A 17,589-nucleotide genomic window follows, 5' to 3' on the forward strand; every position below is an offset into this window, starting at 1 on the left:
TTAATATGGGTATTGGTTATGTGTGTTGTCAATCACGTTAGGACTTTCCGCTACCACCTTAAGATTTTAGATAGATTGATTACTTAACAGACTCGTAAAAAATTTAAATTATGCTTGAAAATAATCGAGCTGAGCTCGAACTCGCGCTTTTCGAATTTTTAACCGAGTCGAACTCGAGTTTCAAATTATTCGGCATGTAAGGTTCGCGAGCCTTATCGAGCCTCTATTATTTTAAAATTTTTTATTATAATGTATTTTTATTTAATATTTAAAATATCTTATATATAATTTATTTATTACCGAATCGAACTTGAGCCGAACTCGAGTCGAACCGATTATATTTCAAGTTTTTGTTAATGTTTAATGAAATTAATTCGAGTTTTCGAACTGAACTCGAGCCTATCAAATCTTTTACGCCGAATTTCGAATTTGAAATTAGAGATTCGGTCGAGTTCGAGCTCAAATTAGAGTCCAAATTATTTTAATCGAGTTCGAATTAAGCCTAGCAATACTCGACTCGGCTCGATCCCTAGTCCAGTCTAAAAATGCAAAACTCGAGTATCACACGAACATCCAATCTAAATATGTAGTTGCATATTGACAAACTTAAGTTAGTTTGCCTATGGTTCTCCTAAATTATAGCTCAAATTTATCTTAACGAACAATGAGTGTTTTTTTTTAAGTTGTACTGTAGTATTAATACGTTAGGTTGGTAAAAAAAATCATCAAATCAATAATAATAAAAAAAGAGAATCAAATTGCAATTTAATTAAGATTTACGGTAGTTGTTAGTAGGGGTGTACAAATAAACCGCTCAACCGCATCCAACCGCTCAACCGCTCGTAACCGAACCGTCTTTGCGAATAATCGCGAAACGCGGGTTGGTTGTGGATTTAAATTTCAAAAACCGCTCATTCGCGGTTTGGATGCGGTTTTAAATTTTTGAAAATCGCAAAATCGCAACCGCAACCGCAACTCGCAACATATATTTATAACAAAATATATTTCCAAAAATGTAGTTGATATCATATAAATTAATAAGTATACACATTTATCAACTAATCTTAGGTTAATGTTAAGATTTCATTCATAAAATTCACAATCATTATAAGATATATAACCAAATAAATGAAAAATATAATCAACCTATAATTTTTTTTATCCTTTTCTTTTTTCTTTTCTCTCGCCTCCTCATTTTTGTATGTTTTTAATATCTTTACTCCACACGGAGCATTAGTTTATATTTTATTTTTGAATGTAATTTATCACGTAACTTAAACTTCAATTTATTAATATTCCGAATTTATTTTTTTGCAAATTATTAATTATTTTAAAATAAGTGGTTGAACCGCAAACTGATCCGCAATAACCGCAAATTCGCAACTGCAAATGACGCGGTTAACGAACAATTTTTTAAAACCGCTCTTCGCGGTTTGGTTCGACTTTTACCCCAAAACCGATTCGATCCGAATTGCGTACACCCCTAGTTGTTAGCATCTTAAAATATTAGAGGTCAATTTTGTAAAATGTCTATTGTTTGTCAATTTGTTAGCATAAAGTCACTTATCTTACCCATCTAAAAATTTTAGTAATATATTCAGAATTAATTTTTGTACGTATAATAAACAAATTATTTGATACCTAAGAGAGATTAATTAAATAAAAAAAATTCCCTAGGGAGGGGATCTTACATTGTAGACTCGTGCAATATGGCGCAGATAAACACACCACACCAAACAAAACGACAGGTGACTTGTAGTTTAGTTCAGTCAAAAACACCGAACAACCCAACTGACTACATGCCATAGCCGACCCCACGTGGACCCCACCCTCCATGCTGTCCTAACTTTTCCTCACACTGCTTTTACGCGGTATTGTGGGCCAGGCACCTTCTCCCTCTTTTTTCTAATCTCTCTCTCGCTGCAATCTCTCTCTCAATTCTCTTTGCTTCCCTACCATACATATATACAATCAGATTACCCCCTTCACTCCCTTGTTGCTATGTGACATGAAAACCTATATGCAACAGATAAATCTAAGAGCGATAATTAAATATTACAATAATAATTGAATAATACAACCAAAGTTCATAAATATTATTCTCTTATTATCTTCATCTGACTAACATCGCATGTTGGTTTTTCTGTTCCCTCAACAAACACATCCTTATTCTTCTAGCTTCATCTTCTTCATGGTTACTCCTGTTCTTCCTACAAATCCACAAGTGTTTTATTGTAAACCTAGTTTTAATTATGTCGCAGAAGCGACATCAACCTTTGTTGCAAGACCACGATGGTTGTAGCTCTGATGATATGCGCCGCAAATCTCCTAGAAAGTCAGCTCTCTCTCTCTCTGTCTCTCTCTCTCTCTCTCTCTCTCTCTCTCTCTCTCTCTCTTTCTCTCTCTCTTCATGATATTATTAGTAGATACACTTTTGGTTTGTTTGATTGTGGAATTGTTATTTTTTCACTCAAATTTAATGTGTATGTATAAATTTATTGTTGTTGTAGTGCAATGCGCGAAGTGATGAAGTTTCGAAATCTTCAGCAACATATTGTGCCAGTATTGGAGCCTTTGATCAGGAAAATTGTGAGTTCAGCATACCTCACTCTCACAGTCTCACTCATTTTGTATCGTAAATTTACTAATTGAGTTCTACAATTTTAATTAACTAATTTGCTAATGTAGTTTTACATGGTTTGTTCTTGTTATTTGCATTATTCACTTCTTGAGGTGTTACTAAATAGTAAATGCTAATGAGACGACCAAAATGAGGTAGGAATGGAATGAAAGCTTGTGAGTGACATTGAAGGCGGAAGAGATGGATGTAAACAAAATTAAAAAAAAATGAGTAGGATTGAAAGTCTATCGAGTAAAAGTTTGCAATGAAAGAAGCAATTTTTTTTTAAATGATGAGTTGTTTAAACAAGATGAGTAGGAATAACAAGTCTATATACTTAATCTCCCTAGCTCCTTTTACTGGATGTCAAGAGTTCGAACCTTGTCAAAGATAAGGCATGTGTGTGAGTGGGGAAAAACAAAGTTTATCCGGAATTAGTGAGATTGAGTTTTAGTTATAAATCTGCAAAAATTGAAAATTATAAATCGTTTACCCACAAAATAATACAAATTTCATTTCATTCCCATCCGGTTTCATTCTTCATAACTGAGATTAAAAATCTTATCTTTTGGGGTAATCATTAAATGAATAGTTAATCCTCGTAGCATTTCCAGGAGACCTATGTTACTCCGACTCTCTATTTAGGTTTCCGTACCCGTGTCCAGGGACAGGGACAGAGATAGAGACAGGCGGGGTCCCTGCCATGGCCACCGGAAAGTTTCTAAATAATGTCTACTTATATGTATTAAATTAGAAAAATAATATCCCCTAAAACTTTTTTGCATTTTATATCCTAGCCTTCTTTTTCTTTTAAAAGAAAAATTAGAATGGAGGAACGTTGATTTGCACTTGCACGGCTATAAGTGCAGTATTAAACCATTTGAATAAATAATTATTAAATTAAAACATAAAATTTAGCAATACTAATGTACAATAATTTTATAAATTAACTCCTGCAAAAAAAAATAGCTCACTCATCCACCTGTTACAAGTGTCTTCTATTCTTCTACTTACTGAGGGTTGTTCTATATTTATTTTTGCTACTGTCAATTTCTGGCCTATAATTTTTTTTACTATTTATAAGCGAAATTCTAGTATCAAACTTTCCACACTTTCGCCACCCCATCTTCGAATTCCCGGCTCTGTCCCTGCCTGTGTCGGACACTCGGCACGACACTTATTTCATGTCGGATCGTCTGACTGAAATATGGACACTTTGATCAATTTATTGATCAAATATTAGTCACACACTTAATATTCGAAATAAATATTTAAGAAGAAATAGAAGCGAGAATGAGATAAAAGTAGGTAAGATGTCAAATTCGCAAAGTTCTGTAGAAAATTAAGTTTAATCAAAGTTCTATTGTTACTTTATTCTAAGATGTCTAATTTAACATATTTGTTAATTAATAAAATCTGGCGTATCCCTATACCCATGTCCAAAAATAGGACACTATCCCCGTGTCCCCAAGTTTTAGACTTTTTAAGTCCAACACTCGGATATGTGTCGTGTCCGACACTCTGTACTGAGTCAGAGTAACATAGCAAGAGATTCCTAATTCATTCTTCAAAATAATATAAAAAATGTGGCTCTTTATATTTGCTCTTTATTTATAATTTCTCAGGAGCAACTCCAAAAATTACCTAAGATTTTCATTAAAAAATAATATAAATAAATGGGCTCTTAACTATTTAGGATACCAAAATATACATTTACTCCAACAATCTTCTTCAAATCCACTCTCCAGTTACTTTTTAATTATTTGAACATTATTTGTGCATGAATATGCAGAAGGCAGGCAGCAGAATTGGACAAGATGATTTCATTTAACTATTATAAAATTTTAAAGAGGAGGCAAGGTACACTCCTCATGTTTGAGGAAATATTTGAAGCTCTTCAATCTTTTAGAGTAGGTTTAGGAGTCGAGACCATTTTAACTTTAAATTCTTAAAAAATGACTAAGGAGGGTGTTTAAACAAGTTGTTGGAGTTGCTCTAATTAACCAATTCCAGTACGACAAAAAGTTGTGCAAAGATCGGTGGAAATGAAAATCTCATTAATAAAATACTATAAGTTAAGAGTTACTGGTTGCTCTTAAAAATGAGGAAGAGAGGCTCCTGAATTTTAAAGAGCCTCTAAGAGTCTCTTGGAGCTTCAGTTTAAGCAATACTCTTTCTCTTTTGACTTAAGAGTTTGTTTGGAGAACCTCTAGGAGATGCTCTCAGTATGTAATTTAAACAAAAAAAAAAGAAAGCTTGTCCTGTTACACTAATAACCTGTTGCACTAATTATTGGACGGACTATATTCTAACTCAACGGCTTATGTTTTAATCAGCATGAAATTGGATGACCGACCAGATTTGTTGGAGATACTGGGTGCTCATCAAGTAGAACTCAATCTGTAACTTAAAATGGGTGTCAGTGTCATGCCTAATTTACCTTGACACTAAACTTATGCAAACTTTCTTTAAATTTTGTGCTATTCCTAATGCGTTTTCCTGCAATTAACTGCTGATTTTGTAAAGACTTGCTAATAGCTGGTTTTGTGAGCTGTTGCTGGTTATATAAGCTGTCTGAAAGTTTGTTGCTTATCGGTGACTGTTGGGGGTGCAGGTTAAAGAGGAAGTTGATTTGGCTGTGAGAAGGCATATGAACTGTATGAACTGGTACATAAAATAGTATTTTTAGAGTCCTGCACTAATAAATCACTTAATGGGGAGGGTATCGTATGCAAGAATCAGTTTGTACTTGATAAATTTCTACCTTCCTTGTTTAGGGAATCTTCTAGTGAGGAGATGCAACCTCCTGACTCAAAGAACTTACAATTACAATTCTCAGAGAGTGTTTCACTTCCAGTATTCACCGGATCTCGTATTGAAGGAGATCAAGGCACTGCCATGGAAGTAACTTTAGTTGATGCTGCATCTGGGCAGGTTGTTACTAGAGGACCTGCATCTTCGGCAAATGTTGAAATTGTCGTTCTTGAGGGTGACTTTGATGGTAATGAAGGTGAGAACTGGACAACTGAGGATTTTAAAAATAACCTTGTCAAGGAGAGGGCAGGGAAAAAGGCTCTTCTTACTGGGGATGCATTACTGACTCTTCAAAATGGGGTTGGTTTAGTTGGCGAGATCTTTTTTACAGATAACTCAAGCTGGACAAGAAGCCGCAAGTTCAGGTTGGGGGCAAGAGTTGTGGATAATAATAATGGAACTAGAGTAAGAGAAGCAAAGACAGAGTCATTCATTGTCAGGGATCACCGTGGAGAATGTTAGTATTTAACTCATATCATGTTCATATGCCATAATTACTGCTCATCCCCCTTTTTGTTTCATATAACAAATTTGACACGCCTAACAAAAATATGACCATACCTGGTGCAAACAGTTTGAAGAAAAATGAAGTAGATAACAAGTAAATTTTATAAGATAATTATGGGAGTCAAATTTGGAACACAATATCCCTGTTGTTCATTTACTGATTTCTGGATGTGACAAAGACCTGTGAATTTTTAAAGAGGGTGATAAAGAATTAAGTCTTACTAAAAAGATAATTTGTATTTTTTTATGGTTATCTCGTGCTCATAAGTTCATTGACACCAGCATTTTATATGTCCATGTTGCATGATTATTACCTCTGTATCATATCTCTCTGTACAGTGCAGGTTGACACTACAGTCACGTCTTACTGACTTATACGCTGTTACAGTTAGAAGAATACATAATGGATAAACCCGCATCATAAAACATGTTAAACTGGTATAGTATAGGTTAAATAGCTTAATACAAATACCAATGAAATCCGTGCTCATCTTTTTGCAGTATATAAGAAACATCATCCCCCATTGCTATCTGACGAGGTTTGGCGGCTAGAGAAGATCAGCAAAGACGGGGCTTTTCACAAACGTTTGAGTGCAGAAAATGTTAAGTCTGTCAAGGATTTTCTGACCTTACTCTTCCTAGACCCTGCAAAGCTCCGTGATGTAAGAATTTGCATTTGATCAAATGTTATAATTAGAATATTAGTTGGCCATATGCCAAGTTCTTCCATTGTATATATACTGAAGTGTGATGATGTACTAGTTTTTTTTTGTTCAAAAAATGTTGAAGGGTCAAACGACACCTTTGCTGTGGCAAAAAGAATAACAGTTCTATTAGAAGCTTTTTTTTTCCTTCTAATATGTACATGAGTGAACCACTTTTAAGGCTTGTGTTCTACATTAATTTAATTTATAAAAGCTGCAGTTAACAAATGTGGTTCTAGAGTTTTATGTGATCTTCGGTAGATTGTCTTTATTTTATTAACACTATAATGACTAAGCTTTACGATCCTAATGCCTTTTACTTACTAGACTAAATGAAACATCCTATTGGTAGGGTGGGAGGGTGGATCACTTTTGTGGTGTTTTAAGTAATTTTGTACTGCTCCTGCAGATCCTTGGTGCGGGAATGTCTGCTAAAATGTGGGAGGTTACTGTAGATCATGCTAGGACGTGTGAACTTGGTAGGAAAGTACATCTGTACTGGCACACAGCCGAGAAAAAGACTGCTGTGGTCTTCAATGTTGTAGGACAAGTGATGGGAATGTTATTAGAATGTCAATTTGTTTCTTCCGATAAGCTATCTGAAACAGAATTGGTAAGCCCGTGCTTCCTTTATAATGCAAACACCTTTGTTATGTTTGTTAAATTGTTTTTTTGTTTGTGTGGATGCAGTACTGTTATACTAACCCTTAATAATAAAAATTGTCTTCAGGCCGAAGCCCAACGTTTGGTAATAATAGCATTCAAACAATGGGAGGAAGTAACCTCTTATGATGATGAGACCTTTCTTGTTGATGGATTTCCGTTGTTACCCAATGTTTATCACCCTACAAACTCATCACCACTGGCTGAGAGCTCTAATATCATTGATATTTCTTCTCTCGATGGAATCACTGATTATCCACAACTGAATACCTCTGCTCCAACTATAATGCCTTCTATATATTCCATTGGTTGCTCTAGTACCGTTGACGAATATGGCATACATCTTCTTGAATCCATAAATTCAAGGTTCGACCAATCTATGATTTTCCCAAATCAGGCCACAGAATCCTTGATCTCTGATCCTGAGCCTTTCACTCCAGCACTAAGCGATGAACATCTACAATATCTTGACACTGATTTCTCTCTTCAGAATGCAAGTCTAGGATCACAATCCGATCAACATGGCTTGGTTGACGGTTTCATGTATGCTCATTCTGCAGCAGCTGTTGCCATTGTCAAAGCTCACAGGAGATGGATAATTCTCTTCAGTGTTCTTAGGTGGTTCTCAATACTGAGGATTGTGGCAAAGAAATCCATGTAACAGGCAAAAAATGAAGCATGTGAGAATAAAATTCATTCAGATCAGAAAATGCAAAGATTGATCCTTCCCACGTAATTAAAAAGGTGTGCGATTTTTTGAGGGAGAGTTCTGGGTGTATATATAGAGTGCCAGTTCTTAAGTAAGCTTTGTACTAGCAGACTTGACAGGACTTATCTCTTTAAACTACATCTTGATTTGATTGCAATCTTAGTTTGGCTTGATATTATAAGAATATAAGCTGCGATTTCTAGTTGCACAAGGGTATGTATTTTTCACTGAGCAAGCTCAGAATAGGGTGTATCTCAGTGCCCAAATATTTTTTTAAAAATATTTGGAATAAAAATTAAATGTTTTAATTTTTACTGATTTTTTTAAATAACTTATGAAATTATATTTTATTTATGTCTTAAAATATGTGTAAGTAGCGGAAAAAATATATAAAATAATTAGGGGCCGGTGTTAATATATTCCAAGTAGTGAAAAAGAGAAGGAAAAAAAATTAGGGGCCGATGTTAGCATATTCTTAGGCGGGCGGTGTATGATGTACACATGAGTTTACTTGCCAATCTCCAACTTCATGGCCCCTTTATATATTATTTGAGATAATTTCTAGGTCTTAGCAACTTTTGTGTAAAATCTCATTTAGCTTGCAGTTGTGGGCAGGCTTTTAGAGAAAGGAGCGGGTGGTTATATATTAATTTTTTTTTGATAAATAATGAAATTTTATTAAAATTCCAATTTACTTTTAAGTACATTCTAAACCTCAAAAGAAATAGAATTTTTATCGAAAATTCGATCTGGAAAAGAACATGACATGACAGACGAGCTAATTCGTGCGCCGCCATATTAGCAGATCGTTTAACAAAATCAACATATTCCGACAGGAGTGAACAACATGACCGAGATGAGACACTATTGGCGTCTTATTTCGAATGGCCCGAATAGCAGTCAGACAATCTGACTCCACCACCACCTTACTTCGGTCCTTACTTTTAATCCAACTGAGTGCTTCTTTAATCGCCAAAACTTCAGCCATAGTAGACGACACAATACCTGAAAGATACTGAGTTCGCGCTTGAACAAGATCCCCATGATCATCCCTTGCAATAAAAGCCAAACCTGAAGCATTATACTCAGAGAAATTTGCCGCATCTGCCGAGATCTTCATATATTTAATTTGTGGTGCAACCCAAAACTCCTTCTCGTCACCTTCAATAAGATTAGGATAACGTGATGGTTGTTTATTCTTTTGGGCTATATTCCATTGTAGAAGAAACTTCTTAACTTTTGCTATAACAACATTCAGACGAGTATAATTCTTGTTCCAAACAAAATCATTTCTAGCTTTCCATAACGACCAACAAACTGAAGCCACTTCTGCTCTTTTCTCGTTGTCACAGACCTCCAGAACCCTCTGCCACCATTGGAAAAAATTATAATTCCCGTTTGCAGTGACCTGAGGTAACAGTCGTTGCCAACATTGAGCTGCCAAAGTACAATGACATAAAATATGCTCCACTATTTCATCACCATTTCTGCATACTTGACAAACTGAGTTGACAGGTACGTGTTTCTGCATTAACATCATCATTGTGGGCAAACAATTCGACAAAGCTCTCCACCTGAAATTTAAGATCTTTTGAGGTGCTTTTACTTTCCCCGTCTTTCTCCACGTACTATTCTAATCATCCTGTCTCCATAAATTCTTTTGTTGTTGAAGAAGTCTATAGACACTTCGAACAGAGTAATGCCCTGACACTTCTTTTCCCCCAGTACAATTCATCCTCCTCCCTACTCTCTGTCACATTTATACGCCTAATGCAATGCTGATCACGAGTATTGAACATGTCACTCATAATTTCCTCATCCCAACCCCTGTAATCCATAGACATTAAAGCACGAACCTTGTGATTTTGCAAATCTTGGACCGTTGAAGTTACAAACAGATTGTTCTTATCTAATAATCAGTGCTAACCAACAATATTAACAGAGTTCCCCGAGCAAATTTTCCACCTCATACCTGCTGCAATAACATGCTTAGCTTCCCAAATACTCCGCCAAACAAAAATAGGATTGTTACCAATTTGTGCATCCATAAATGAACAATCGGAGAAGTAACGCGCCTTGAAAACCTTACTAACCAAACTTTGAGGATTTTTAATGAATCTCCAACCTTGTTCCCAAGCATAGCTAGATTAAAATCTGTAAAATCTCTAAATCCCATTCCCCCCAAGATTTATGTCGACTCAATCGGTCCCAACTCATCTAGTGTATACTTTTACTACCTGTCTTCGTAGTAGGGGTGAGCAAACAAAAACCGAAAAACCGAAACCGGACCGAAAAACCGAAAAACCGCACCGAAAAAATCCGAAACCGACAAAAACCGAAAAAAACCGTAACCAAACCGAACCGACGGAACGGTTTGGTAACGGCTATAGTTTATCCCTATAACCGAACCGAAAAATCGAACCGCTTATATAATATTATATAATTAAATAATAAATAATAAAATTATATATAATACATAATTTAATATATAAGACCTAATATAATTAGTTATGCCACGGAGAATGTTCAATACTTTTACTGTTTAGCATAAGCTTTAATTTAATTCTAATGCCTTGCGTGTTTAAGTTTTTTAGTCTTACTCCTAATGCTCTCTGTATTACTTCACTGAGTGACATTGTAACAGTAATTAGCATATGGTTGTAGTTTTTAACTTTTAAATTTCAATATAAACTCACATGTAATTTTGTGATAATAGAAAGTGTATCAATTTTTATTTTACTTTTTAAGTTATAGTATCTTCAAAATTATTATTATTTAAATTTGTAAAATAGTTTTTTTTTAAAATAAAAACCAATAAAAACCGAAACTGACAAACGGTTAACCGAACCGAAAAAACCGTTTCGAACTGTTCGGTTACGGTTAATAGGTAGAAACCAAACCGAACCGACATGTACGGTTCGGTAACGATTTTTGATAAAAACCGAACCGAACCGACCCTTGCACACCCCTACTTCGTAGTATTCTACCAGAATTTCGAAATACACCTCTCCACATCCTTAGTGATCTCTAATGGAAGTAAAAATACGCTCATCGCATATGTTAGCAAAAATTGAATGACTGACTTCACCAACACTTCTTTTCCGCTCTGGTTGATAATTTTTCTGTCCCAGCCTTGAGCTCGTCTTCTTACTTTATCTTTCAGAAAATCCAGGGTTGCCACCTTACTTCTTTTCATCATATTAGGTAGGCCCAGATACATACAATCATATGTTGCTTCTTTAATTTGTAAGGTGCTACATAGATGGTGTTTAGCATCCGTCCTTGTATTTGTACTAAAGAAAATCGAGAACTTGGACATATTGACCTTTTGTCCCGAAACAAGCTCAAATTTAGTCAAAATCTCTACCATTTTCTGCACTTCACTTTCTCCTACTTTATAGTAAAAGTAAGAATCACCGGCAAACAACATGTGAGTAAAACTTGGAGCTCGTTTGCAGACCTTAACCCCCTTAATCAATTTTTGATTTTCAAAACTATGGAGCATAGCCGAGAGACATTCTGCACAAAGAATGAACAAATACAGAGATAAAGGATCTCCTTGGCGTAAGCCTCGACTTGTCATAATTGGGCTAATTTCCCTTTGAGTATGAACAATGTGGTATGAGACTGATTGGACACACTGCATAATTAAGTGAACCCACCAGGAATCGAAACCCATCTTTATCAAAATAGCTTGAAGGTAACTCCATTCAATACGATCATAAGCCTTGTTCATGTCGAGCTTTAAATTCATACATGCCTCTTTCCCCCGTCTATTCCGTTTTAGAGTGTGCATTACTTCATAAGCTATTAACACATTATCTAATATCAACCTCCCAGACAAAAATGCACTCTGATTTATAGATATCACCTTATCAAACAACAATTTCAATCTGTTCGCAACCACTTTAGTAATAACTTTTACTAAAACGTTGCATAAAGAGATATGACGAAGATCCGTCACCACTACTGGCATTTTTTCTTCGGAACAAGGACTATATTGGTAGCATTTAACTCCTCCATTAAGATTCTAGTACTGAAAAAATTGCGAACCAAATTGACAACATCATTTCCTACGATTTGCAAGTGCTTTTGATAAAAACCAGGGGTCATTCTGTCGAGACCAGGAGCTTTATCCGGGTTCATTTGGAATAGAGCTTCTTTAACCTCCTCTGCTGTAACTAGGCATAACAACTGATCATTCTGGTCCCTTCTGATTGCAGTCGGCACATAACTAACCATCTCTAACTGGTAAAGAGCATTTTAATTATTTCAGAGTATATTAAAATTTGCAATCCCTACATTTTATGAATAAATTCTTAAATAATTTTTAATTATTTTAGAATATATTACAGTTTGCAACCCGTATCTTTCACCAAAAAGTCCTTAAATTGATGGCAGTTTGCCGCCAAACATTATAATTGGCTTCAATTTTAGTTTTTGTCCGTTACCTTTAAAAAGCATAAGGCTATTTTCGTAACTACATAATACGACTTTTAACTTTACTAAAAAACATATATTATAATTTGGTTTTATATTCAAAAAAATAGTATTTTTTTATTAAATAAAATATACATGCATAATTTGATTGCTTAAATAATGAAAAATTTAATTGTAATTTTTCAAAATAATATTATGCAAACAAAATGTGATAGTATATTTTTAAGCTTAAAAGTTATTACCCGAAAAAATATAGTTTAGGTAAATTTTATGAGATTAAAATTCTTATAAGTAGAGATAGATGAGAGTTTTTATTTGAATAAAAAAATATATTAGAAAATTAAATCAAATTATAATATATTTTTTACAAAATCAGAATTTATATTATTCAATTACAAAAATACACCTGTACGAAAATTTATATTTAAGAAGGATTGTAAACTGATTCCTAAGTTTAGGGATTTTTTTTCTTGCCAAATTTAGGGATAAAAAATGCAATATGATTATTATTTTAATATATATAATATAGGGAAATTGTCAAGAATACCAATTTTGGGGTAATTATTTGTAACTCTACTATCTTACTTAAAATCTTGCAAATTTACTATCCTTTTAAACATACAAACAATTAAATTACAAAAATACCATCCCTCTACCCACTTTATCATCCTCATCCCACCCTCACCTCATCTTCCTCCACCACAACCCTCTGCCGTCGGCGGATCTGCCGCCGATACACCACCGCCATTTCCGCCGACGGCACCTGCGTCGAAGTTTCACTCACCGGCGTCATGGGAGCAACTGAATTGATCCTCCTCCGTGTTGCTAAGTCGCTTAAACATTTGCTGCATAGAAATTCAAAAGCTACTCCATCTACAATTGATCCATCTTTGAGCCTCCCTTTGCTTAGAGACACTGATAACGAGTCGATTTCAATATCGTCTTGTTTATCTCTATCGTCCTCGTCGTCTGGCCACGATCACGATGATCTACCTAGGCTGTCTCTTGATTTGGATAAGCCTCATAGCAATTTATCACAAAGGCACCTCCAGAATCCATCTAAAATGAGAATAGTAAAAAACAAGACTGATTACCAAATCAACAAAAAGAATTTTGGATTTTTTAGTTGATTTTTAGTTGATATTAGTATTGGCCCCGTAGGGGCATTCATTTTTCATTTGCAACCATCTGGACAACTTATTTTGAAACTAAATGTAATTTTCAACAAATTTTTTCGAATTTGCATTTGTGGTTGTATATATGGTTACCAGCAGTTGCAGATATTGTTGCAAATGCAACCTCCATATTTTTGCAAATATTTTTTGAAAGATAGTATTTTTGCAATTTATTTTAAAAACTGACAGTATTTTTACAAAAAGTTTATAAAATTTAGGTATTTACGAAAAAAGCCCTATAATATATTAGGTTGAGAAAGGACGCTACTTTGTAATTTTATAAGTTTACTGCAAAAGAAATAGGAATATATCTGCGGCTACGAATATATCTGCGGCTTGGCTAACCTGTGTCTTTGGGGCACAAACAAGGGCACAGGATGAGGGATAATTGTGTAAAGATTTCTGTAGCTAGCTTGTTTTACGTGTTAACTTAACCCATCAATATATTCATTAATTAATAATACTGTTTAATTATTCACGTTCATTGTTATATTTTTGCATGTAAATATCAAAATGTAGAAGACCAAATATAAAAACTAAAACACAAATCATTATATATATCACTCTAAACTTCCTAATCAATTTCTATTATATTTTTTCTCTTATTTTAAATATATACTTGTTTTGTAATTTTTATTGTTACGGTGAAATTAAAGCATAAGACTGAATTTTGTATTACAAAAAAAATAAATATGCAATTAAATAATTTTAAAATGTAGATTTTTAACATGAATTTAAATTACTTTTTTTAATCTCATACTTACTCCATATTAATCATTCTTTTATTATGTGTTACTAACATTTTCATATTAGCTAAGCAGGTGCTGTTTATCTAGATGTATTTAATGCTCCTAATCCGAGCCAAACCCATATGTCTAAAGGGATAAAATCTAAAAAATTTAGATGTTATCTAAAAAATTTAGATGTTAAACGCGGAATTTAATGAATTTAGCTCATTTTTATTGGTTAATTTATACTATACTATAATAATTAAAACATGATTTAATTATTGATAGTTTAATTCAACATTCTTAATTTTAGGAGTTTATTTATAATAATATCATTCAATATTTATATTAACAGTTATTTTAAAATACTTATACTTTTAATACCATTGCGGGCGTCAAAATCTTATCAGCAGCAGAGCCACCGTTCAATTGATTGGTTGTTAAAAAGGTAATAATCTCAATCCCCTTTTGTTAATTCCACTTAATCTTTCTGCTATCACATAAAGCAGGAGTGTATGAAATACGAGTATGTGTACGTTTTAGTGTCCACTATTAATATAAGTTTAATCTCATTAGTAGTATAAGTGTTGCTGGTAGTGAAGTATAATGTTAATGTAGACTACTTGAAGTTTATTATATTGTAAAAGTTTGATGCGTGAATTATTCAGAAAATTATCAAATTCAAGTTCTGTCACAAATTATGTCCAGGAAGCTGCAGTTTGCTTGACTAGATTGTAGTATTTTGTGATGCCTAGGATTGTTGTAATTGTTTTTAGAGTAAATTATAGAAGGGTAGCCGTATTTTATACCGATTTTTAAAAATATTGGCCAAAATTTTAAATTTTTAAATAGTGGGCAACTTTTTCATCCGCCATTCAATAAAATAGTTATCGTCAACTCCCGTTAAATCTTCACCGTTAAATAATATATTTAAAATGTAAATCACAGGCGTTGTTCTTCACACTTATCTTCAAAACAATGGTTAAGATTTTATAAATTGTTGATTTTTTTTTCCGCCTTATAAAGGAATGATTTTGTCAAATTGCTATCCGGACTTACAATTCTATTGTCACTAAAAAACACATGATATCTCTAAACAAATAGATACAAACACAACTCAAATAATCATCAGTTTTTTCACTTATTCTAATTCAATAAAGTGCCTGACTTCCATATTTTTTCAACCTCCTTACACAAGAACAATAAAAAATTTAGCAAAAATACAGAGAAGAGTATTCACCCATTGTAAACTTATAACGAAAGTGATAGTGATTTGTTAATCAACATATTAGGATCAATCTAGGAGAACTCTTTAAAACTCTTCTCACATCGACAATATATCATTATTTTGAAAATCCCACACTGACAATATGTCATTATTTTAAAATTTTAAAAGTGTAGGCACTATTTTAAAAATAAGTGTAAAGTACGGTCACAATTATGTATTTATCCTTTAAATATATTAGTTAACGGAAAAGATTTAACGGAAGTTGACGGAACCATTTTTTTAAAAAGCGAAAAGAAAAGTTAGCCACTATTTCGAGAATTCGAAATTTTGACCACTATTTTAAAAATTGGTATAAAATACGGTTAACACGATGTAATTTACTCTTGTTTTTATTTTTATGCAAGTGTTCCATGCAACATACCCATAAATTTGAATGATTTGAAAACCATATTATTAAAGTAAAAAGAGTAATTATGAGTGTTTCTGTTTTGAAATTTAATCAACCCAGGCTCATGCTGTGAACAACCATCTATGGCTTTTTGTTGATCCTTTAATTGAAAATTAACTTTTGATTCTCAAATTAAGGAGGTTTCAATAATTCGGAAACATAGTTTTGGCTCGAAATCAGGGCTGACCCTGAGAATTGAGGGGCCCTAGGCGAACTCAAATTATGGGGCCCTTATAAATTAATAAATTAAGTACAAAATATACATCGAAAGCTACAAATATACTAATAAGAGGAAAAACAAAACATTATACAAATTAATCTTATTATATTACTTAAATATAACACGTCTTGCATTTTTTGATGCAACAATATCAATCAAAATTACATAATCAAGTTTTTCAACCATATCATTTTCTATTGATAAATAGCTAAGCCACTTAACCTTTCTTGAGACATAGTTGAATGGAGGTAGGATTTTATCAGTTTCAACTTTGAAAAACTTTGTTCTGCATAAGCAACAGTAACCTGTATCGTTAGAAGAATCCTATAAGCAATCCAGGCATTTGGGAAGCTACCTTCCATCTCTTTGATGTATGTCAACACGTCTATAGCACTCTGTGTACCTTCTGGCAAATTTCGGCGCAACATACACAAGTCTTCATATAAATCATCACCATTAAGATCTGAATTCTCACCATAATTTGTAATGTTTGCAAGATTATCACAAAAGGTCCTCAACTTTTCAGGCTCAATGGACTTTAACTTCTCAAAATTCCATAAAATTCCAAAATTTTCTTCAAAACTTTGTAATTGTTGAAACCTAATTAAAGAATACAAATATTAAAAATGTATGACTAATATATCTCATAATTTTAAAATAAATCATATATATATATACCTGGTACCAAATGATGAAATATCTTGATCAATAATGTAGAGAAAAGAATTATTCTTAAAATTTTCCTCAGCTGATTGTGTCACATCTTCATCCGTGCTCTCATCAAATTGCCTTTTTCTGTGAACCACACACTTTTCCACAAATATCGATTTAACTTCCATCTTATGGGCAATCTCAGTAGCTTCAACCATAGCTTCCTGAAATCCAACTTCTCTATAATTTTGAAGAAATGAAAGGAGACCTTTTAATTCTCTGATAGCAACATAAATTTGCATGTCTTCACTTTGAAGAATTTTGCTAACATGATTAACTGCATATAATAATTGATACCAAATCACCATGCCTAACAAAAATTCAAAATTTTGAAGATTATAGGTTGCTAAAGTTTCAACATCACTTCTTGTTTTGGCATCTTCACTACTATTCACCAAGTAGTTTAAAGCTTCTTTAATTTGCGGAGCTTGATATCTTATTGCTTTAACACTCTCAACACGACTTTCCCGACGTGTTTCTGATAATGGCTTAACAGTTAGGCCTTGCACATGATCGGTAAAAACTTTCCATCAGAGTATCAGGCCCTCCGTCTCTTTGTTTTTAACTTTACCATATTAGTACTTGTTTAATAAAACAAAAATTATTAACTTACCAAATTAAT

The 17,589-nt window shown here is 33.5% G+C and overlaps 2 protein-coding genes across 2 annotated transcripts; one reads left to right on the top strand and one right to left on the bottom strand.

Moving 5' to 3' along the window:
- Positions 1–1,932: 1,932 nt before the first annotated feature.
- LOC141723676 (calmodulin-binding protein 60 A) lies at positions 1,933–8,222 on the top strand. The gene is made up of 7 exons (XM_074525534.1): positions 1,933–2,335; positions 2,511–2,589; positions 5,235–5,287; positions 5,398–5,891; positions 6,443–6,603; positions 7,055–7,258; positions 7,376–8,222. Exons 1-7 carry the CDS (start codon positions 2,253–2,255, stop codon positions 7,967–7,969), a joined length of 1,668 nt encoding a protein of 555 aa, XP_074381635.1. The 5' UTR covers positions 1,933–2,252; the 3' UTR covers positions 7,970–8,222.
- An 8,228-nt stretch (positions 8,223–16,450) lies between these two features.
- On the bottom strand, positions 16,451–17,275 carry LOC141659922 (uncharacterized). Its single transcript, XM_074466860.1, has 2 exons — positions 16,935–17,275; positions 16,451–16,856 (listed from the first exon to the last, which is right to left on the bottom strand). The coding sequence occupies exons 1-2, from the start codon at positions 17,273–17,275 to the stop codon at positions 16,451–16,453; spliced, it is 747 nt and encodes a 248-aa protein (XP_074322961.1).
- Positions 17,276–17,589: the final 314 nt, after the last annotated feature.

The sequence above is a fragment of the Apium graveolens genome, chromosome 5 (assembly GCF_009905375.1).
Source record: "Apium graveolens cultivar Ventura chromosome 5, ASM990537v1, whole genome shotgun sequence".
Lineage (NCBI taxonomy): Eukaryota > Viridiplantae > Streptophyta > Magnoliopsida > Apiales > Apiaceae > Apium > Apium graveolens.